The 23,821-nt window shown below is 35.4% G+C and overlaps 1 protein-coding gene across 7 annotated transcripts in view; it reads left to right on the forward strand.

The window, feature by feature from the left end:
- The window catches only part of Pak3 (p21 (RAC1) activated kinase 3), a 289,473-nt gene that overhangs the window by 250,147 nt on the left and 15,505 nt on the right, over positions 1 to 23,821 (forward strand). For all 7 annotated transcript variants that reach the window (XR_004515782.1, XR_004515783.1, XM_033760113.1 and 4 more), the window contains 5 exons: positions 10,158 to 10,206; positions 10,509 to 10,621; positions 11,906 to 12,023; positions 12,810 to 12,909; positions 13,499 to 13,695. Coding sequence is in view for 5 of the 7 variants with exons in the window: in XM_033760113.1 (XP_033616004.1) it covers positions 10,158 to 10,206; positions 10,509 to 10,621; positions 11,906 to 12,023; positions 12,810 to 12,909; positions 13,499 to 13,695 (577 nt within the window). In the remaining 2 variants the exon portion in view is untranslated. The remainder of the gene's footprint in view (positions 1 to 10,157; positions 10,207 to 10,508; positions 10,622 to 11,905; positions 12,024 to 12,809; positions 12,910 to 13,498; positions 13,696 to 23,821) is intronic.

The following is a 23,821-nucleotide window of genomic DNA, read 5'->3' on the forward strand; positions in this document are numbered from 1 at the left end:
AGGTGGCAGAACCACTGAGCTAAATCCCTGGCCCTATAAGTAATCTTAATAAAGTCAAAACACTACTTTTAATAGACTTAAAATGCCATTATAACAACCTACAAAATTTAACAGTTGCCTGCTATTATCTAATTTCCACCTTATAATCAGAATTCAAAATGTTTTTTTGTAGTTGATATGTTGACATCAACAGGCAAAGAACATCTAACATTGCATTTGTTTGTAGCTCTACAATCTGTATTGTAAAGCACTCTCTTTTTCTGCTTCCACTGACTTGTTGAATAACTGGTCATTATCTGGTAAAGTGTACCTTTTCCTGATTTCACTGCTAGTTGTGTTTGATGTCATTAAACTTCCTTGTACATTTCCTGTATTTCTTTTTTTTTTCTTTTTATTGAGTTTATTGGTACAATCTAGGTATACAATACAGTTACATTCATCATTGGGATCCTGTTCCTTTACATAATAGGTCTTGATTCTCATTTTTTCCCCTTGTCCCTGCCCTCTCTTCACCCCCTCCTACCCTCCCCATTTACAAACACTTCATTTCCATTTTTTCAGTTTCTCATATTTTTTTCCTCTCCCTTATTACCTTTCTCCCACCCTTCCCACTTTCCCTACACCTTTAGCCCTTTACTTCCTATTTCACATTATTAATTGTCTCATTAGGATCCTGTGTACTATTATAGTTTTTCACACCAGAGAAACTATTCGGTATTTCAGTTAAAGAAATCTCTGTATGAACATTAAAAGTAGGAATCCTAAAATAAAACTAAAAAGGAAAGTAAAAGAGAAAAGGCAATGATGTAAGATTAAAATAATCCTTAATTCTGAAATAATTCTGAATGAAAATGGTCTCTTAACATATTTAAATTGCTTCTTGCTCTTGTAATCTAATCTTATTCTTTTTTTCATTATTTAGAGAATATTTTATTAGTTTCTGTAATCAAACTCACGTAGATATGACCTTACATATTTAGTACAATGCGGTACCCCTGTACAAATGGAAAAAAAAAAATAAAAAATTTAACATTTCTAGACCAATAGGGCTGTCCATTTCTGTACAATGCCAACTCAACACAGTAAATTGGGATGACTTTTTCCAAAGTTGACAGCACCGTTAAAGTTTCCAAAAATTCAATTTATATATATAGCTTTTGGAGCCCTTGTGTGTGTGTGTGTGTGTGTGTGTGTGTGTGTGTGGGTGTGTGTATAAAGACTAATAATAGTATGTTATGCATCAATAGCAGCAACAGCTTTTCCAGGTTCTGCAGTCATCTGAACAAAATTATAGACATTCAGCACATTCCATTAAAAAAAAAGAAAGAAAAGAATAATATCCAGAAAACAGCAAAGTTCTGTTACTGTTGTGGTATCTGGCACCATTTTTTTTATTAGCATCTTAATCATCATCTGGAAAGAAAACATTCTAGAGTAATATCATTAAATATAGTTCTGATAAAGCACGGTCACTACTATGTATCATAAAGCAGGTACAAGATATTTTACATTCACAGAGGTATGATACAGTACCATCCTACATCAATAGCACTAGAATCAGTTTTGCTTTGAAGTTTGCTTTGTCTGCAAATAAGATTGCTACCCCTTTTTTTTTCTGGGTTCCTGTCACATGGAGAATTGTTTTCTATCCTTTCACTATTCACTAACAACACCATGAGGCGCAACAGAGCAAATCAAATAGGCAAGGCAAGAAACTAAAAGGAGAAGGTGAAAAAGTAAAAAGAGTCAACAAAAGGCCGATAACATGTCAATAATAAGTCAGTACATATCAGTTATAAAGATCAGTTATAACTATCAATGGTCAATGGCCTCAATTCACCAATCAAAAGAAACAGACTGGATTAAGAAGCAAAACCCAACAATATGTTATACAAGAAACACACCTAGTACAAAAAGAAGTCCTGTATTTCTTATAAATGGAAGTTAGCTCTAGAGACTTCACTTTAGGTTCAAGCCTTGTCAAGATTTTATCATAGGTGGTATTTTGTTTTAAATCACATCAAGATGCATATTTTCAATAGAGCTGTATTCATTTATTTGGGATTATAGTACTATAATGCAAACCCATTTTACCATGATTTTTAAAGGGGAAAATGTGTAAGAAAGGAAGTCTAAGAAGAAAGTGTGTGGCAAAACAAAGAATTCATTGGCCAACTTATGGCTGTACAGTATCTGTATAATACCAAAATATTAGCCATGTAGGTATATTTGATGGAAAGTGATAATGGAAACATTTCTTGACATAAAGATATACATTGGGCCAAGGGAATTTTGTACAACATCTAGATCTTGACCAATCATAATATGATAGAGTGACAATATGATGAAATCGTTGATAATTGCCAACAAACATTGTTACCAGCTCTCATGTAATCAAGATCCCAGTCTCTGTTCCTCTTAAATTCTTAAGATGTGAATACTATTACATCATATTAGATATATTCCAGATTTATCTCTGCTACTCAGTGAAGAGTCCCCTTTTTGTTACTCTAACATGCAGTGTCTGTATTGGTGAATAGTTTTGGATCTTGTTTCTTAAAGAATTTGATGATTAACAGCTCAGTTTAGAGAACTTAACAGCAACGTACACATCATGGAAATCAGAGATAAGAGCTGAGAATAAAACATCTGACTTGGTTTTCTTTGGTTATTTTTGTTGATGAAAATCATGGTCAAGAGAAGTGGTTCTGTCTTATGTGCTTAGAGAACTTATTCTTTGGGTAGGACTTCCCACTCAAAAAGTGTTTGCTTCCTCATTGGTTATGTTTTAGGCTACACAAGGTAGAGTACTGCTGGAAAGCACTAAATCGATGTAGCCTGAGCTCTATAATAAGCTTTGTGATGAAAGAGATTGGAAATACATTAGCACCTGTGAACGACAATGTTTATAGCCCAAGGGACAATGCCCTTTGTTATACTTCCTACTCTTACAGGCACTGTGTTGTGTGCTATTCTTTGTGAAGATTTTGCCATTCAACCAACTACCATAACTACCATTAGCAGAGTTTGCCTGTTTTTTTTTTCTAGCCATGTTAATGAACTTGTACTAAGTTACCTGCCCTCCTTTCTTGTCCAGGCTGTCTTAAAACCAGTGCTTCAGACTGTAAAACAGCTGCTTAGACTTCTTGTTGGAGTGAGTAGTTGAAAGCTAGCTGGTCTTTCCAGGGTTTAAATTCTGTAACTGTGGCCTCATTATCATTGGATTGTAATCCACTGCACTCTTATGTCTCACAGCCATAATGTGTAACAGCTGTATTTAGAAGTAAATGACCATTCATACTCTGGAAAAACTCATGTCCTAGCTAATGAACAGAAAAATCCCTATTAAAATTTATAATCCTATTAATCAAAGATTATAACACCCAGCCCCACTGCATTCTGTATACTTAGAAAAGTAGTAAGGTAACATGATTTTTACATAATTTATTTTATTTATTTTAGTGATAATTTCACTCTAAAACTATCTTTTCAAAAAAGCTATTTCATGTGTTATTAACACTGTTCTTCACCATTTCTGAGGCTTGCAGGATTTATATCTCAGCAAAATAAGTTTCAAGTTGTCATATCTGTGTATTTTTACATCAGATGCATAAATATAGTGAGATGATTTCTTGATAAGGTCTTATGAGTAATACTTTTCTTAAGTATTCAGGAGAAGATAAATTCAGTCCTGTAAACTAACCCTAAGTTCATTCCACTGTCGGCCACATAACAAATCTTTCTTTTTTTTTTTTTTTCCTTTGGTATGGGGGATCAAACTCGGAACCTTTCACTTGAGTATGGGGGATCAAACTCGGAACCTTTCACTTGCAAGGGTGGAACCACTGAGTTAAATCCCTGGCCCTATAAATCTTAATTGATTCAAAAAACAGGATAATCACCTTATATGGTCATGTCAAAAGGATCAAACATAACATGTCCTGGAATAGACTAAATGCCTTAAAAGGAACACATGGTCTAAGTATGCAGAAAATTAGAGGCAAGATAAATATTTTGAGAAGGCTGCTTAGCATAACAGATACAAATGTGTGTTAAGGAAGTACCTTGCTTGCACTTAGCATTGATAAAAAAATGCCAAAAATCTATTTTTAAAAACATAAAATGAAAGCTAAGAACATAAACTATGGAATCAGACAGGTGCGTTTTTAAGCAGATTTGCAAAGTGCAACTGTAGGCAAGCCATTTACCTTTTGCCAGTTTCAATTCATTCAGTTTTTAAATGAGGATAATAGGGTGGGCATTAAATGAAATCATCCATTTACAGAGAGTTGGCAGAGAAAAATATCCTTTCTAGAAGCAACAGCAGTGGAGGACTAGCTGAAAAAAAAAGCAACCTAAATGGAGAAGAGATTCCTGACTGACCTCACTAGCACCACATTTATATTTGTAAAACCTTAAATGGGAACATTGCCTATCATTTTTGCCTTCCTCACTTTTAGTCCCACTAGACTTATGGTGGACCTCATTTAACTCTCTACTCTTGCCTTTTTCTTTTTTTCCCATCTGAGAGCTTTCTCCCATACTCAATTCCTTGACTTCTTTCCTTGCTGAAATCAGCGATTTATTTAAACTATCTACCATGTTGCTGCTTTGGCAACTACTCAGGAACATCATTTGACATTGACTCTTAGCAGAAAATATTAAACCCCAATGAAGAGTGCTGATAATTAAACTGGCTTGTCTTGTGAGGAAAAGAAAAAATAGTGAATTGTTTGTTATTTTGGGCTAAATGCCAATGTTTGCCTTTGAATATTGTGCACTTGGCTATGTCAAGGAGAGACGGTTGATAAAGCATCTAATGCGATGCCAAGAAGCCAGCAGTACTGCTCATTATGCTGTAATTGAGAATGAGGCGCAATGGTTGAGCAATCTGTTGGTTTAATATTCTTCAACCATTGTATAGGTTAACTGAGAAATCTCTGATTGAGTTAGAAGAGTCTTGTTATGTACTAGCTGTGTGTTAGTGGACATAGACTTTCCCCTTTGGAGGCTTCAGATTTCTCATCTGTAATAAGAAAATTAAACAGTATGATATCTTCTATTTTGCTTTCATTCTGAATAATGCATAATTTATTTGCATCATTTAGGGACTGACATTTGGAGAAAATACAATCTTCATCATAAATAAGTGATCCCCCTAGAGCAATCTGTCTTTAGTACAACCAGAATGATGGGACAATGAACATCAGTGTAATTAAGTGGGCAGCATAAAAATCTATTTGACAAAGTTGGCCATTTTAGCACACTCATCCCAATATGCCAGATAGGTAAGACTTTCCACCCTCATCTTCGTCAGTTTGATTCTTGGCATCTTTGTGTCCTAAAATGATGAAAGATCCTGGATTTTTATTAAAGTGAATTAAAGTTTTATTTTATAAGCATATTCATTGAGACAGTTCAATATACCCCAGGATGTTGTTAAAATTCATTTTGGGGGAATCAGTGTGACATACGATTAGCTTGAAGATTGTTTCTTTGGAAGATGTACTGTACACACTATTATACTTCCCTTATTACAAGATAAGGATTTCTCAATGCCACCACCAAAGACTGCTTCAGTTATTAATCTCTGTGCACTCCAGATTATAAATAATTTATACTGTATGTATTAATAGTGTATTTCTCATAAGGTATTAAGCATAAATACGTAAAATTACTGCTTAAAGTTTTTGATCAGTGTATGATATCCAACAAATCATGAGTTAAGGTAAAAGAAAATAATATTTGGTGTTTGAATTAGCTTTATTTTAGGTATATGTTAAATTTCTGTTATGATATCTTGGAAACTTCAGACTATAATTTGGGACCTAAATTATATTGGCAAATGACCAACCAAATAATAATAATTATTATTATCATCATTACTGTTAATATATTCTGGGCAATTATTATAGGCCAAATACATTTTAAGCATTGTGTAGATTTAATCCCCTTTTATCCTAAGCCACAGAGACAGTAAATTATTTACCTAGGGTCACACAAATAGTAGAATATGAACTAGGAGAGATTTTGATAAATGGGAATGGATACTGTTCTCAGTCCAGCAGTCAGTAATGAAAGTGCTGTAATAAATGATTCTTGAAGGAGATTGAAATCTCTACAAGGAGAGATTCATATTTTTATCATTTGAATCTAAAATTGTTGAAATATAGGAATACAGTAGAACTGTGGTACAGAGAATGTTAGGCATTTTGAAAATATAGCTTTGTGCATTTTAGTTGAATGTTCTGCAAGACTGGAGGCTGGGCAAACCAATAACTTACTGATCGGTGAAGTGAGTTCTAGCCATCTAACAGCATGCCCAGATTCAAGTGTGGGAGGTGGAATGGAAAGTATACCACCATTTTTATGATAGGAAAAAATTGCGAAGGTGTAGGAAAAACATGAGCTCTACCAAAAAATTGCTCATATACAAAAAGAAGAAATGAAGAAAAAGCTTCATTTTTAGTTAATGATCAATGACCTAGAGTTTCAGGGTCTTAAAACCTCTGTGAATTAGGAATTTTTGGCAATTCTCTACCACCAAATGTCCAAAAAATCAGGATGCTGGTATTTCAGAGTTAAGACTCTGGCAATTTTAAGACAATAAAATGTTGAAGAGTGGGTGCCAAAAAAATCCAAGGATTTTAAACGTTGAGTTCCAGAGATGATAAACAGTAACCCTACTTGCATTTCAAGTCAATCACAATTTTAGCCCCTGAGACAGGGCAAATGGGTTTGGGGATGGGAAAGACATTGGTGATGAATAAGGGGAAAGCTCCTGAGCTGGTGTTTTGGGTCTCTCTATGGAGCTTTAACTGGACCAGCTCCCAGTTGATTTATGTATTGAGAGTTTCAGCATGTGGTTTCATTTGATAACAGTGTTTCAAGCTTTAAAAAAAATTAAAACCGATTCCCTGTGGGAAAAAAAATAAAATGTGGAACCTCTACAAAGTGTTCAAGTAGATCACCCTTAACCTCTGTGCTTCGAAAAATGAAGACAGATGTTAGCAAGGATATTTTGGCTGGATGATTGTGAGGGCCATCCCCTACTGTGAAACTGTTAACAAAAGCAGCAAGAGAGTATAATAATAATAATAATAATAATAATAATAATAATAATAATAATAATAATATCAATAATATCAATAATAACAGTAATAAATGGCAATTACCATATTAACCTGATCTGAGATCGGTGCTAAATGTTTACATAGATTATGTTATTTGCTTCGTTGCAGCCCTGTGAAATTGGTACTTACTATTATCTCACTTTGCAGATGTTGACACTCTTGCATCTAAAGAAGTCGTGTACATGGCCTCACTATATAGGAATAAACCAAAACAGGTGCTTTAAAATCACATTTTGTGATTAGATTTAAGTAGTCCCTTGGGGCTTATTGCAGCTCAAATATATCCCAGGTTGAGATGATCTATTCCTTTTGAGCTCAGAACAATTCTGAGGTCAGAAGGACAAATCACATACTACTCCCTGAAGTCAGAAATATCTGATAGCTTATTCCTAGTGTTTCTTGATAATTTAATTAGAAAAAATGTTTTGTTCACAGAGAGGGAAGATTGCATATTTACTTGTGAATATTTTTATCAGTGTGTTCATTCAACAGATATTTATTGGGCATCAAGTCTGTGCTCTAAACCCAGAATCTGAAAATACAAAATTAAGAGAATGGTTTGTTTCATATAAACCTCCAGCCTAAGAAATTTCTAGAATTACCAAATCTTCGTTTGGGTAACACCTATTAAGTGTATTGCAGTAGACGTTTTAGCCTAGTTCCAACAAATATTTTGAACCCAAGCAGAATACCAAAGGCAGTATGGTTGTTTGCTACAGATATAGAATTAAAGAACTTCAGAAACAAAATAGGCCATTTCCTGTGGTTTACATGTAAGAGAGTCAGATGAACATAGTTTGTAAATTATAATCTTGGGCAGATTATTTAGCCTCTTTGACGCTTAGGTTCCTCATCTATAACATGATTATAATAGACCTGCTTTATATATAAATATGGTAAATAGTACAAAAATAAATTATATATAAAACTCAGTGAGGAGGGATGACTAGCCCAAGGTCACATAGCTTGTTGACAGTAGGCCACATATTAGAACTTAGATCTTCAGTTATAGTCAAATATGCCATAAACTACATTATCCACTTTATTTTCTGGCAGAGGGTAGTAGAAACTTCTAAGGCCTGTGAGAAATGTTTTGGCTCATCTAGTAAGAAGAATTACAAAGAAATTCTTGACCAATATGGTTGTCCATTTCTGTACAATGCCAAGTCAACACAGTGAATTGGGATGACTTTTTCCAAAGTTGGCAGCACCGTTAAAGTTTCCCAAAATTCAATTTATATATATATGTGTGTGTGTGTGTGTGTGTGTGTGTGTGTGTGTGTGTGTATATATATAGACTATTAATAGTATGTTAATTTATTTTATTTTTTTTCCATGTGTACAGGGGTAACACATCGTACTAAATATGTAAGGTCATATCTACGTGGGTTTGATTACAGAAACTAATAAAGTATTCTCTAAATAATGAAAAAAGAATAAGATAAGACTATAAGAGCGAGAAGCAATTTAAATATGTTCAGGGACCATTTTCATCTCCAGAATTAAGGATTATTTTGATGTTACATCATTGCCTTTTCTCTTTTACTTTCCTTTTTAGTTTTATTTTAGGATTCCCTATTTTTAATGTTCATACAGAGATTTCTTTAACTGAAATACCGAATAGTTTCTTTGGTGTGAAAAACTATAATAGTATACAGGATCCTAATGAGACAATTAATAATGTGAAATAGGAAGTAAAGGGCTAAAGGTGTAAGGAAAATGGGAAGGGTGGGGGAAAGGTAATAAGGGGGAGGAAAAAAATATGAGAAACTGAAAAAATGGAAATAAAGTGTTTGTAAATGGGGAGGGGAGGAGCGGGTGAAGGGAGGGCAGGGACAAGGGGAAAAATGAGAATCAAGACCTATTATGTAAAGGTACAGAATCCCAATGATGAATGTAACTGTATTGTATACCTAGATTGTACCAATAACCTCAATAAAAAAGGAAAAAGAAAAAAATAAAAAAAAAAAAAACAAAGAAATTCTTGACACAAGAAAATAATTCCTGGACTCAGAATGGAAAACGGGGGTAAAGAGTAAAGAAGAAACAATTACTGAAAAGTTAGATCACAATGATGGAACATTACAATACCTAGGAATAACAAGACTGATTTCTATACTAATTCCTTTATTTACCACTAATGAAATTGAATGTTTTTTTTTCTTTTTCTGAGGGGGAGGGTGTGGGAAGTGATTTGGAATGCAGGTGCAATTCAGAAAAAATTACATGAATACAGCTTTACTATATAATTTCTATGCCCAAAGCAAGGGAGTGCTGTAACTGAGGTTAGAGTGAAAGCATAAGTATTACCAAGGCTAAAGGAATAATAGATTTGAAAAGGATACTTGGCTAGAGTGCTGTCTCGTAGAAGTCGTTGAGAAATTCAGCCAAAAGAAAAACAACAGCTCTACAGTATACTCCTCATTATTGTTTCTTTGTGTAGCTACAGTACTCACACAGCACTGAAAGTGACTGATTTGTTATAAGATATTCTCAATAATTGAAGTAAGTGTAAAGAGCCTCTCTATCCCAATTGAAAAAGTGAAGTTTAATTTACAGTTGCCTAAGCAAAGGATGATATACTTTTTTTCCTAAATTATATTTCAGTTTAATCAGAGGCCTATGATGTTGGTTGTTGCAGAATCCAAGAAATATTTGGAATATTGCAGGAGTTTCCTAAGAAGACCAATTTACTCAATTCATTTACATAGTTCACAGTCCAGGAACTGGTGCCTGTAAGTCTGACAGGAGTTTCTAGCTCACCCCAAAGGACACAGAGTGATTGTTTCAGGTGCAATTATTATATAGAGATTGTTTCAGCATTGTGCATTTAAAAGTATGTTAAGAGGGTAGATCTCATGATAAGTGTTCTCACCACAATAATATTAAAAGTTCCTCCTAATTTACTTCATCCTTTAAACTTGATTTGCTAATTTCCCTCCGTTGAAAATAATTACATATCATGACAAACGAAATATATTGTTAAGACTTTGTTTATTCATTTGGTAATTTTCATTTTCACAGGGCATCAGGTACTGTTTATACAGCACTAGATATTGCAACGGGACAAGAGGTAAATGCTAACATTCAATCCTGACTATTATCCCTATATCAGGTTTCCTCTTTAATGACATCTGTGCCTGAAAAACGTAAGTAGCACTGGGTTGAAATGAGAATTTGCTTCGTTGGTGTCTACAACATCTGTACTATGTAGTCCTATCTATGATTGACCAAAGAAACGGGGCATGGGTTTGTAGTACAGAGAAAGAGCTCAGTAAAGAATTTGTATCCCTCATTCTGTGTCCCCAAAATATTGATATTTGTGTTTATTATAACAAATGTGATTCATTCTCATATTTTAATTGTTGGCTTCAGGTGGCCATAAAGCAGATGAACCTTCAACAGCAACCCAAAAAGGAATTAATTATTAATGAAATTCTGGTCATGAGGGAAAATAAGAACCCCAATATTGTTAATTATTTAGATAGGTAAGTGTTTTCTCTCATTATGTACCTGTTTTCTTTTGGGATGTCATTTACTTGGCAAATGAAGTTATTCATTTAATAGTAATTCTACAAATCCATCATAAATGCTACAAAGTATAGAATGTGAGATCTATTGCTAAACGTGCCCCTACTTATCTTTGTCCATCCATCAAAACACTTCAGGAAATGGTCTATGGACTTGGTTTTAAATATGAACAATTGGTGTAACCTATTTTTGAAGACTGTGGTTCCATGTTAGCAGGAAATAGACTCTTGTATACTGGGGAAAGTGGTGGTAAAAACATTTCAGCAAGTATTTGAAGCCTATATGATCTCTGGGAGGCTAAATGAAGAAGGTTGACTGCACTAGTCCTGCTTTAATGGGGCTTTGGGATTAGCTGACAGTGAGGTCTGGGGAACCAAGTCTTCAATCTTAAGCCTTTTTCCTAAACCAGGTAATTAATGTCTCTTTCACTATTAGTATTAACAGTGTGTTATAAATAGCCGTTTAAAAGCAGTGCAAACACTTCACTTGTGGCTAACGTCTGTCTCATTCAGTTTCAGTGTTTGTTTAACACCACTATGCTGTGTTCTCTGAGGGCTACAAAAACAAGGCTAGGCCTTCAACCTCCACAATCTTAAGATCTTATTGTATGTGTTTTAGGCCAGTTAAGAGAGGAGAAAAGGAGAGCAAGAAAGAAGGGTCAAATTTTAGAGTCTTGATCAGGGTTTTGTAAAGTGTCCCTTAGGGTCCCCCATAGCACGGTAGCCTAGTTACTCTGCATTTGTAATTTTATAAAAATTGCATTTGCACTTGTAAAAAAAATGCCAATTTCTAGGCTGTTCTCCATAACTAATGAAATGGAGCCTATGAATTTTTGTATTTAACAAGCTTCCTGATGAATCTTGTAGGCACTGCCACTGTTTAGAAAGTCTTGTTTCATAGTGATGTGGGCAGGGTAGACCCATTGGGGGTGGTTCAGTGCCCTTTAATTCCTCTCTCTTGCTGAGTGGAAGGCCAAAGAGACCTGATGATACTGCTAAAGCGCCTTCAGATGGTTCCAGGTGATTTGAATAACTTCATGCCCTTTGCCTAAACGATAAAGCTCTGGTGACTTTTGTCCCCCATATTTGATCACTTGAGATATGATCCTCAATACTTTCTCAAAATAATGGATGTGACCCCCAGTCCCAATTGACTTCTATCAGAACTGAGACCTAGGAAAGTTGAAAGTCTTGGCTTTCTTAGTCACAAGTGAAAGATTTTTTTTTCTTCTGTTCTTATAGCTACTTAGTGGGTGATGAACTGTGGGTAGTCATGGAATACTTGGCTGGTGGATCTTTGACGGATGTGGTTACAGAGACCTGTATGGATGAAGGACAGATAGCAGCTGTCTGCAGAGAGGTAAGAAAATGGAGCATTTCTTGCTCCATTGACAAGGGCAGCAAAATTGGCAGTTCTTTATGTCTGCTTATTCAAAATATGTATTATAATATTAAAGTAACAATAGCACAATTTCTGTACTGAAATAACAGTTTAAATCCTAACTTAATAGCATTTCCTTGCACTGCCTTCATCAGACCCTAATTATTTTAGTTGCTTTTCTATGGATCTTTTGACTTTCAACAAATCAAACTTACAGTCATTCAGGGGGAAGTTCTACTTGAGCCTGTTGTTTCCATCTTCTACTATTACAATAAAAAACATTTCCAAATGAGTAACTATAGTTACTTCATAGTCCAGGAGCCATTCTTAAACCTGGCTATCCATCAGAAGTAGCTTAGAGTACTTGTTTTAAGTTCAAATTCCTGAGTTTCACTCCAGGCCTATTAAATCAGATCATTCAGTGTACAGAGTGGGTGACTATACATTTATAAGACTGAACGGGATCTATATCCTCCAGATAACTATACTAACATATAATTAATTGATTGATTAATTTATCTGTAGTAATGATTAGTGCTGCTTATCACATCCTCATTCTCCATGGCCTATGAGAGCCATCAACTGTATAATATGGAGAGGCATTACTGCTGTAAATGGTAATGTGGTTTTAAAGTGATGTTAAAGCACTTTAATCTGTTTCATTGACAACATAAAATTATACTCATGCTCAAGATTTGTCTAGAAATGAAACTTAGATTTTTTAAAAATTGTGATATAATTGGAATTGTTTTTCTAATTCAACAGTGCCTCCAAGCTCTGGATTTCTTGCACTCAAACCAAGTGATCCATAGAGACATAAAGAGTGACAATATTCTCCTCGGGATGGATGGCTCTGTTAAATTAAGTAGGTATTTTGATCCAGATGATGTTTGAGACAATATCAGGGAATTTCTATTCTTTAACTATCTTAAGAATCTAATGGTACCGAAAGTAATTCATTTGAAAGCAGTTAGAGCCCAATTTGAATTAAAGAATTTATTTAACATTATGTTCTTGCAGACTATGAGCAGAATTTTAGGATTTACTATTTCAGCATATTTAGTGGCTTCTAGAGTGAATGTATAACAAATGCCTAACTGGAAAACTGGAAGAACTTGTAGGTTTCAGTGAGAAAGAGAGAGAGAGAGAGGAACCAGTGGTGCCCATGTGACATTTGATGTGATATATGACTCTTATTGAAAGACATCACTTGGTTATTGAATTAAAATTTCTTAAAAATGTTTGACCATTTTTTACATTATTAATTTTATTGGTACATTTTAGGTATACAATATAATGAAGGTCCAGCTGCAAGATCAGATAACAAAACAGTGTGAGTTAGGCAGATGTATAAGCTCAGTGCCTACAAAGGAAGGTTCAGCTATACTTAAAAGTAATCTGTTGTCAAATGAAAATAATGTTGGCTTATTTTAATTAATTTTTCTTCCCTACAGCTGATTTTGGGTTCTGTGCCCAGATCACTCCAGAGCAAAGTAAACGAAGCACTATGGTGGGCACTCCCTATTGGATGGCACCTGAGGTCGTGACTCGAAAAGCTTATGGTCCGAAAGTTGATATCTGGTCTCTGGGAATTATGGCAATTGAAATGGTGGAAGGTGAACCCCCTTACCTTAATGAAAATCCACTCAGGGTAAGTCAGAAGGGAATTTAGGTACATCATCCCTAGGAAAGGGGAAAGACCAAATACCTTGTTTCCATCAAAAGTGATCAGAATGGGCTCTTTCCTGGGACAAGTAACACAGAAGCACCAAGTGATTATTTAAAAATACTGTGAGCTTTTACAAATTTTTTTCTTACAATATCTCAACCATTTTCCAAAGTGCTTTGATAATATTTTTAATGTAAAGGGTATTTACTGTTCTTTAGCATAGCTCTGTACTATACAAAAGCAGAGAAGTGGAAGGAAGCAAAGATGTAGGAGGAAGAGAGTATTTTTATCACATGACATGGTTAAATGATCTATCTAGGAAACACTTACTTTGTAATTACTTTAACAAAGTAAATAACTACGTTTCCAGAACAGCTGTAATTTCTTAAATTGGATTTTCCTTCATTAGCAGTAATGATCTATTGAGCAACAACAGCTTGGTTGGGTATTGAATGAAACACAGAGATAGATATAGTGCCAGCCTAGTGAAATCACAAATTTAATTAGAAGGCTGTCAAATACAAAATGAATGGACACAGTTTGCTTTGGATAACTCAATATGCTACTGCTATATTAAAGGTTTGATTCCCACATGGTCCAGTTACCTCTGCAAAAATAAAAAGCTGCATTTCTTAGTCCAACCCCACCATCTTTAGTCAGAGATGTTCCGCTGAACATGAGGGGAAAAGGCAAAGGGATATTAAAGAAATGCTTGCTCAAGGCAGAAGTATGCTAGAAGGCATTTTCTTGCATATAGCATAACGGTAAGCCAGAATCTGTGTTTTTTGTATATAATGGACATCAAATTGTTGAAAAATGAAATATACACGATTCAAATTCTGCTGTCAAAACTCATGCATAGTGTCAAAAGCATCCTGTAGGTTATCTGCATTATTACCCCTGAGTCTGCAATTGCATTTTATCTTTGCTATACAAAAACTTTTGCCCTTAGTAAACCGTTAACTGCATTCACATTAAGCTTTAAAATCCATATGCAAGCCAAATAAATGTGTGACTTTTTATATATGCAAACAAACCTGCAAAATAATTGCCTAGTTGTTTTTGCAGTTGACCATTTTGTAATTGGAGCTTCATTCTCTATGTAAGAAGAGAGGGACAGCCTCCTTCTGGTCCCCTTCTAATTCCTCTCTGATACCTGACCTCTTGTCCTAGTCCCTGCACCATTTAGAAAACAGCAGATATGAGCAAATACCCTCATGAATGCTATGGGCTTTTGCTCTGGTTTCATGAAACGATCTGAAAGTGAGATGTACACATTGATTAGCTGCCTGCAGGGCTCAGTGGAAAAGAAGAGGCATTTTCCCACCATTTGTGGCTTGGCTTTCTATGAATTTAATCAAGTCCACCCCTGACCTATAGGCCAGTGCATCAGGATAATTACATTGGCTTTTTCTTATCGTTTAACCACCTTTGCTCATTAGGAAATAACACATAAAAGAACACATCAGGCCCGTTGTTTCCATGAATTTTCTTCTCCGAATCTTCTGAGATTGAAGGCATTAAATGGATTGTAGCCATTTTGCTTACAGCCTTCAAATGTATAATTTACAACCTGCAGAATTCAAAAATAAAATAGACGGCTCTGTAAAGCAACTTGTCTCACTAATGCATTTATTACCTTCTTCAGTCTCCCAATTATAATTAATCACTCTTTAGTTAGGCTGCTAATTGTTAGAAAAAATTTAAACAATTTTTAATCTTATAGGAATATTCTACCCTGAGATTAGAACTCATAATTAACAGCCTGTCTCTTAGAATCCACAACCTTATATCTAAACAAATATTTGCAGATTAACGAAAAACAAGGTTCAGGAGCCTACATTAAAATACCGACAAAAAGACTTGTCATAAAGACCAGCATGTTGAGTTCCTCTGATAAGGTCTTACTCTGGCTTTGCTTATTACTCTCCTTGTGTGATCAGTTTCCAGTTAATTAATCAAGAAGTACACATTGAGCTAGGTCTGTTCTAAATCTGTCTCTCCTAGACATCAGGAGTACTTTTTGTGTTTTGACTTCAAATATGCTCTCCTCGTGTTCTCTTGAATAAAATACAGTGTCTTAAGATAGATGCCTTTATATGGGATTGGAAAAACGTGATCATTGAAAATACTGGGAGATTAGAGAGGAAAAAGATAAAACATGAGCCCGTAAGGAGCCTACATTTTCTTGTGGTGGTGAAACAAACAAAAAAAAAATCATCAAGAGTTTTACAATTTTAATGAGTGTTAGATAAGTCTTTTTTCTTCAGAATCCTTCCATTGCTGCCATTGTTCACTACTGTTAGACTCTGAGGTGGAACTTAAGTGGTAGGAAAGAAGTGGAATAAATGAGGGAAGACAGTGATAGAGTGGAGGGTGGCATAAACTCATGAAAAAAAAATGGTTCGGTAGCAAAGTCTGACTGTGTCTTAATTCTGTAACCTACAATTTCTGTGTCTTGCAAGTCACTCAAAACCTTTGTAAGCTTACTTCCTTTGTGTAAAATAGAGATAATAGCTATCTTGCCAAGTTGGTGTGAAAACTAAATGAGTAAGGTATATAGATTATCTACCACGGTATCTAGCTCATTATAGAAAAAAGTATATATATAAACATTCATGTCTGATTAGAAAAGTAAAAAAGGAAAAACTGGAAAGATGTTTATGGAGTGCTGTTTAACCACTCACGAATGGATATTTGATTCACCACTCTCCCAAGAACTTTCAGTCCTCACTGGCTGTACCAACAAGCCCTTCAAAGAGTGGAAGGTTCTGTACAAGTTCAGCATAATGACCATTAACAGGTAACACTGAACAGGACAGGTTCAAGGTAAAGTCTTATGCTATCCATTTCAAAGTTGTTTGTATTTCACTCTTGCTTTTCTGTGCTTTGTTCTTTGAATTTCAACCAAGCAAACCCTCTGTGAGTATTGCCCCTTAACATATATTTGACGCAAGGAGCCTATGTCTCCCTCTAGATATAAAGTGGTCAAGACTTTTAAAATGTGAATTGTTCTGTACTAATTGAACTAATTTGCTCATAAAATGCCTTTTAAAGGTCAGAGAGTTATTCACTGTACTGATGTTATTAGTTATGAGGTTGATACCCTTCCAGAGACAGAGAGGATACAAGCTTCTTACAGTCCCCCACTGCCTGAAGTCTTTGCACTCAACATAATTGGCTTTGAGAACGTGTTGTTCTGGGATCCTTGGACATTTTTAATGCAGCCTCCAATAATAAAGCGCCTTGTTCCTTCAGTTTGTGAAAGGAACTGGGGTTAAAAATTGAACTTTCCTTGTGGATATGCCAATTAAATATTGATGTTCTGCTGATCTCAACTTTTTTATTAATTGAGGATACATTTTTTAAGTCCTATGATCATAATGATCTAAAAGGAGGCATAATCATTTCTGTATAACTTCTGTTTATTTTGTGTCTCAGCATAAAGAGAGAGCCTGGTTCTTAGCTTTGTATTCACACATAATGGTGTTGTTATCAGTGAGGTTTGATAGAATTTGGTATTTGTTTTTTTTGTTTTGTTTTTTGTTTGTTTGTTTGTTTTTGTGCCAAGTAATGAACTCACGACCTTGTGCTTACGAGGCAGGCACTGTGCTACTGAGCTAAATCCCCAGCCTGGAATGTGAAATGTCTGTGATGTCCACTTGAAGTCTATGCTAAACCCTTTGGAACCTTTCTCATGTGTACTTTTCCAAACTTTTGTCCAAGGTGAAATGAATGAACCTCTAAGTATTCTCTTTATACCCTTGCTTTAAGCATCTGTGAGGCCATATTAAACATTGGATCACTGGAAGACAGTTATAGGTATCAATGCTGAAAACAATGTGTATGTAAACTTCAGATCCTGTATTAATGATTCTCTTCCCCAGCAATACATTGCAATCACAGAAAAATAGTGAACAGGACCAGACCAAATAGAAATCTATGCAGTATAACTTTTATAAGACACTATCCACACTGAGAAATAGTTCATCAGCCCTCCTTCAGCGCAGTAGTCTAACCAGAAAATAACACACTACCATTTTTCTCACATTTCTCCATTTTATCTAAAAAATTGTGAGTAACACTGTCAAAGCTAAGTTGAAACCATATTTGCTCTGTGTCATTCTCAGATCAGTCCAGTTAAACTATCAAAAAGGAAATGACATTAGTTAAACTTTCTTTTTTGATTCTGCTTCTGCAAATAGAGTTCACCATGAAAATGTGCTATCATGGGTGCATGTCTATAATCCCAGCACTCTGGGAGGCTGAAGCAAGAGAATAACAAGCTGAAGCCTAGCCTGAACTACTTAGTCACTTAGCAAGGCCCTGCCTCAAAAATATTTTTTAAAAGGCTAAAGATGTAGCTTAGTGCATAGGCCCTGTGTTCAATCCCCAGCACCCAGTACCACACACACACTAGTGTTACTTGCTAATTGAGCTCCTAGCAAGTATTCGTGCATAATATAGCCATTGTTCTGGCCAATCATAATTAAGAGTACAATGTGTGTATGTATATCCAGGGAGAAAGGAAGGCAGAAACCTAAATTCATATCTGTTGCCTACGCTAAGGCTTCCTACCCTTTCCTAACCCCACACTTAAACCACAGCACACAATTTTTCTTTAGGACCGGGTAAATTCTAACTAGCTTACATTGTCTAGGCTAGAGAGTTAAGTAGAATAAGCAAAAATGTAGCTACTGAAAAACAGCAAATAAGGGCCAAACTACATTTAGTTTCCTCTAACCACTGGAACCTGTGCTGTGGATTGGAATGTCTGGATTTGATGGTGCGTGCTCATTTGGAATGGAAGTCAGACATAAACTTCCTGTGCACCAGAAAGGCGAGCATATTTTGCTAGCTCTCAGTCAATATTGTTTTGAATGTATTTCAGGAAGATCTGGTAACAGTCCCATCTTTTTCCATAAGCCACTGTAAAACAGCAAGTTTTATTGATGGGTTGTTAACACTTCTACTTTGAGGGCAGACCCGTGCATAAAAGGAGGAGCGCATTGGGATTACTACACTAAAATAATTACGAAACAGTAGCAGGGTTTCTTTTTAATCAAAAAATATTTCCTGTCAAAAGATAGACAATTCTTAAGAATTATTCGTTGTCAAGAATTCAGTATAGGAAAATGGGACTTGGCCATAGGAAAGCTGCAAATCTCATTTAGACTAATTCAGAAGCAGGCAATTTAAACTAGTGAGTTATAGCCCAGAAGACAGCCAAGAGAGAAATTGATCCTGAGGCAAACTAAAATCCAAGAAACTGACCAAGCAGAGAGGAAGAAAAGGAAGTTTTAAAATGTGGTGACCAGGGCCATACTGTTGGCCAAAACTGATTATTTCCTTATTCTATGATTATCCTATCATTCCTCAGAGTCCTTACAGGATGGCTCTGGTATAACCCAGGGATGTATGTGCATATTGCCTTTGTAGGTACCATACCTATAACCAAATCAAAATTCATTCTAAAGAGAAAAATCTTGGAGTGGGATACACTTTTGCCCACAGAAATGTCCCCCTCACATGTTTTAGCCTATGACTTTTGAAGTCCGTAGTTTTGCCATTGAGAAATGACTTAAGAAAATTGGGCTTTCCTTAATAATTATTTCCAAACTTTGTTGTCATTTTGAGGTATGTGTTTTCTAAACTTGTTACCATCATTTCAAAAAAAACATTTGCTAATAAATAAGTCACGCATGTGTAAATACCAAATAGTTTCTCTGGTGTGAAAAACTATAATAGTACATGAGATCCTAATGATATAATTAACCATGTGAAATAGGAAGAAAAGGGCTAAAGGTGTAGGGAAAGTGGGAAGGGTAGGGGAAAGGTAATATGGGAAAATATATGAGAAAATGAAAAAATGGAAATAAATTGTTTGTAAATCGGGAGGGGATGAGGGGGTTGAAGGCAGGTCAGGGACGGGGGAAAAATGAGAACCAAGACCTGTCATGTAAAGGTACAAGATCCCAATGATGAATGTAACTGTACTGTATACCTAAAAAGTACCAATAAACTCAATGAGAGAGAGAAAAAAAAATTTGCTTTCTGAAAAAAAGATACTCAAATATGTTAGGATAACTTCTCAGCAGAGAAAATTAAATTAAGGTAGTTTTAGCTATATAGCTGGGAAAACCAGAGTTTTAACATTATTCCAAGAATCAAACTGATCTTTTTGCTGTAGCTTTTCTTTTTTTGCTTGCTTGCTTGCTTGCTTTTCTTTTCTTTTTTTTGGGGGGGGTATGGGGAGATCATGCTCAGATAGCAAAATTATTCAGCACTTTTCATCTAGGTATTGACAATGAATGTGAAGACTAAACAAAGAGCTCTCTAGCATCTCTACCAACTTTGTCTCTTATGTAAGTTGAAGAGAGAATTCTTTTCCCAGGTCTGTCAGTCAGGAACTCCATGACCTTGTGTAGGTTACATCTTGTGGATCTTCCATTTCCATCTTGTTTTAAATGAATAAAATTTGACTAGTCTACTGTTTACCAGTGGATTCTACAAGCCCTATAGTTGCATGGAGTTACTTGGGCTATTGAAAAGGCCATGAGGATGATCACCTGGTGGGGCTCTTGGTTACAACAGAATAATCACTCTTCGATACTCGATACTCACAGGTCCCTTACTTAGAGTCTATACCTACAGGTGTAGTTTTCCTGACTCTGCCAAAAGGCCCATAGTCTGAGTGAGTGTTGCCTTTAAGAGTGCTTTCAGAAAAGTGACCTTCATAAGCAGCTCAGAAATCTCTCTCACCTTGGTTAAATCAAGATAGTTAGCATTTCAAGAGATTAGAACAAACACATGCATTGTTAGAGTAAACTGGTGTTTATCTTATCGCATCCTTCACTCCTTTGTGCTTGAAAAACAGTACTCAGGCTAGCTAGCACTTAATCAGCCTGCATAGCATAATTACCATTTATTATGAAGAATGAGAACTGTGTAAAATAAGTAGCAAACTAATTTAACCACACTGATATCACACTGGATCATTAAGCTGAATAAGTCAAAGTTTGGAATGCAATGTTTGTTGTAATGTAGTGATTTCTTTTTGCAAATTAGACTCTATTTACTGCCTTAGTACAAAAAGAAATGTCAGTGCCTTTCATGAAATCCATAAACACATCAGAAGCAGCAGTACACTCTGGCATTTAACCTCTGAAATCCCAAATCATAAGTAAACTAAGTCATAAGCTGTTGAGTGACTTGTTGCCAAATCTTGTGCATAAAACCCTCAAAGTTAGATGAGAATTCTGAAATGACAAAAGAACTAGGACAACATAGTTTGCAGGCAATAGCTGCAGTACAAGCTGCATATAAACTATCAACACACACATACAAGGGAATATGGTATTTAATCCTCCTAACCGGGTACCTGTTCTTTGTTCCCCACTTTTGGTAAGTGCAGAATGACTGATTAAAGAAAGGCCTATTTCCCCTATGGAGGTAATGGTGGATCGAATAAGCCACTATGCACAGTGTGCCTCATTTCTGTATGAGCCACTTCTGCCTCTGCTAGAACTCCTCCCCCAGATAATGGGAAGAGAGAGAGGAGGTATCATGCAATAGTCAAAGAGACTGTACTGTAGGCTCATACTTTCTGTATTCAAATATGGATTCCTACATCATTAGTTTTATAATACTGGGAAAGTTATCACTATTAACCCTAAAGGATTGTTTCCCATCATTTGGGGGATCATAATACTTTACCTCATGGGATTGTTGTTAAGTTATATGAGTTAATAGTAATCATTCGATACATTTTATCTGTTAATACTTACCATTGATACTGAGATATAGGTGAATAGTTCTCTTGCTCTTATAGTTCATTAACATTGTACATCAAGCAGATTTTCAGACTAGCCTGCGAACCCATTCACCATGGATAACACAATTTCCATGGAAAAATAAGTTCTGAGTCCCAAATACAAAGCTTACAAAAAGATTTTTGTACCACACCCCATTCTCCTTGTAAAGTGAGTCTTTATATTGGCCCTGAGGTCTCTTACAGTTGCTGTTAAATTTCCCCATAAGTCCCCTGGTTTGTTTTCTGACCTAAACTTTATAAACTGTTATAATTAACTGAAGTCGCAAACTAAAGCTTCTTATTTAAATGGTTGGTCCTGTTGTAAAACTGTCCTAATGAAAATTTATTGGGCACATATGGATTGTTTTGGGAATTCTTTGGAGAAATGTGGTAACTTCTATGATGACTGCTCTAATCTTTCTTAACTGAGGAAATTGCCAATAAGATAAATTTAATTATTCCTTCAGATGGATAAACTAGCTTTCTTTTAGTAGTTAGGTAAATTTAGTTGCACATTGGGGTCAGTGAAAGCTTCAATGTTTATGTGTTACTGGCAATATATTTAGAGTCTTGATGCACAATTCTAGAACATAAGAAAAGTCTAGGTTATGTGTGTATTACAATGAAGAAAGCCACCATTTTTTGACAGTCATTGAAGTTTTCACATTATAAATAAGATCAATAAGTTATGGGGCCTAAATTACCTTACCTTATAAAGAAAACAGACCTTGCTTAATCATCTAACAGATTAATCAGGCACATCTTTATTCAAAATATACTAGAAAAGATAAGGTTCTGAACTATGTTTCAAGTTTTAGAGAGCAGTTCTGCTCTTTCTCCCTCATTCTCTAGGTTTATATCCACAAGTTGTGGTCATCTTTTTCCAGTACTGCCTCCCTTTGATGGCATCTTCCTTTGTATTCTGCTCTTGGAGCTCTCTTCTTTCTCATGAAGCAGTAGCTAGTTAAAATTTATCATGTGTCAGGCCTAATCAACTCAGAAAAGATGCCTTTTTATTTCTGCATATCTTCTTATATTTTTAAGATGTTACTTTCAAATCTGAGTTTAATATTTTGTCCATCAGTCTCTTATTTTCCTCATTCAGTTAAATTTATACATTTTGACTCTCATCTTATTCAGCAACAAAAACATTTATTGAGCAACTATTTTGAAAAAAAATTGCTACAAAATTCAAAGATGATCATGACACAGATCCTACCTTCCGTGGACTCAGTCTGAGAGAAGAAAGATCTATAAGTAAGTAACAAATGTAACAAAGGGTGAAGTAGACATATAAACAAAGGGTTATTGGGAGTTTAAAGGAGAGAGTGACTATCTGCAATGTGATTAAGTATCCTGGTTTGCTTGAGACTAAGGAACACAAGACCTTCAATGATAAAACCCAAGACAGTCCCCAGAAAACCAAGGTGGTTGACCACTCCACCTGGGAGAGATTGAGAATTTCAAAGATATTAAACTTGCACTAGAGCTTGAAAGGCACTTAGCAGTTTTCCAGGCACTTGAGGAAAATGAAGATTATATAATTTCAGTCTGGAGATTATCATATTGAGCAAAATTAGCCAGACTCAGAAAGACAATTATTGCATATTCTTCCTAATATGTGGAATCCAAAACAGATGACACAAAAGTAGAAGGAAGACTATTAGACAAAAGGAAGAAATAAGGGTGAATGGATATGAGGGAGGAAATAAGAGGATGAGTATGAAAAAAATAATGCATCGAAACTCTCAAAAAAATGTGCAACTGCAGTGTAGGGCAAGATAACAGAGGTTTGGGAGATAATCAAATTATACTATGTATATGTACATATCAATCTTATCTTCTTGTATAACCCATATGCACTAGTAAAAAAGATGTGAAAGAAGAAAACATTTAAAGATAGAATTTCAGGTAGGATTGAAATAGCTTTTACTATTCAGGGAATGCTGAAAAAATCTGTGTGACTAGTATGTGAGCTGAAAAACGTACATATGTGTGGAGTTAGAGGGAGAAGGTCCTTAGATGAGAAGAGAACTGATGAAAGCTGAAAAGATGAGAAGTAGCCAAATCAGGGAGGACCTGTATGCCATGCTAAGGTATGTCTTGTGGATCAGTGGTTTTCAAACTACTATACTGATGCCCTGGTTCCAATGAAACATTGTTTAGAAGCATAAATAAATACAGACAAAAGCAAATATCTTTGATTGAAACAGAGATGTATGAGGAGCATCCTAGAATCCTCTCCTCTCCTCTACTTTCCCTCCCCCTCCCCCTCGTCCCTCCTCCATCCCCCTC

This window comes from Fukomys damarensis, unplaced genomic scaffold (assembly GCF_012274545.1).
Source record: "Fukomys damarensis isolate Sample0158 unplaced genomic scaffold, DMR_v1.0_HiC HiC_scaffold_39, whole genome shotgun sequence".
NCBI classification, from domain to species: Eukaryota; Metazoa; Chordata; class Mammalia; order Rodentia; family Bathyergidae; genus Fukomys; species Fukomys damarensis.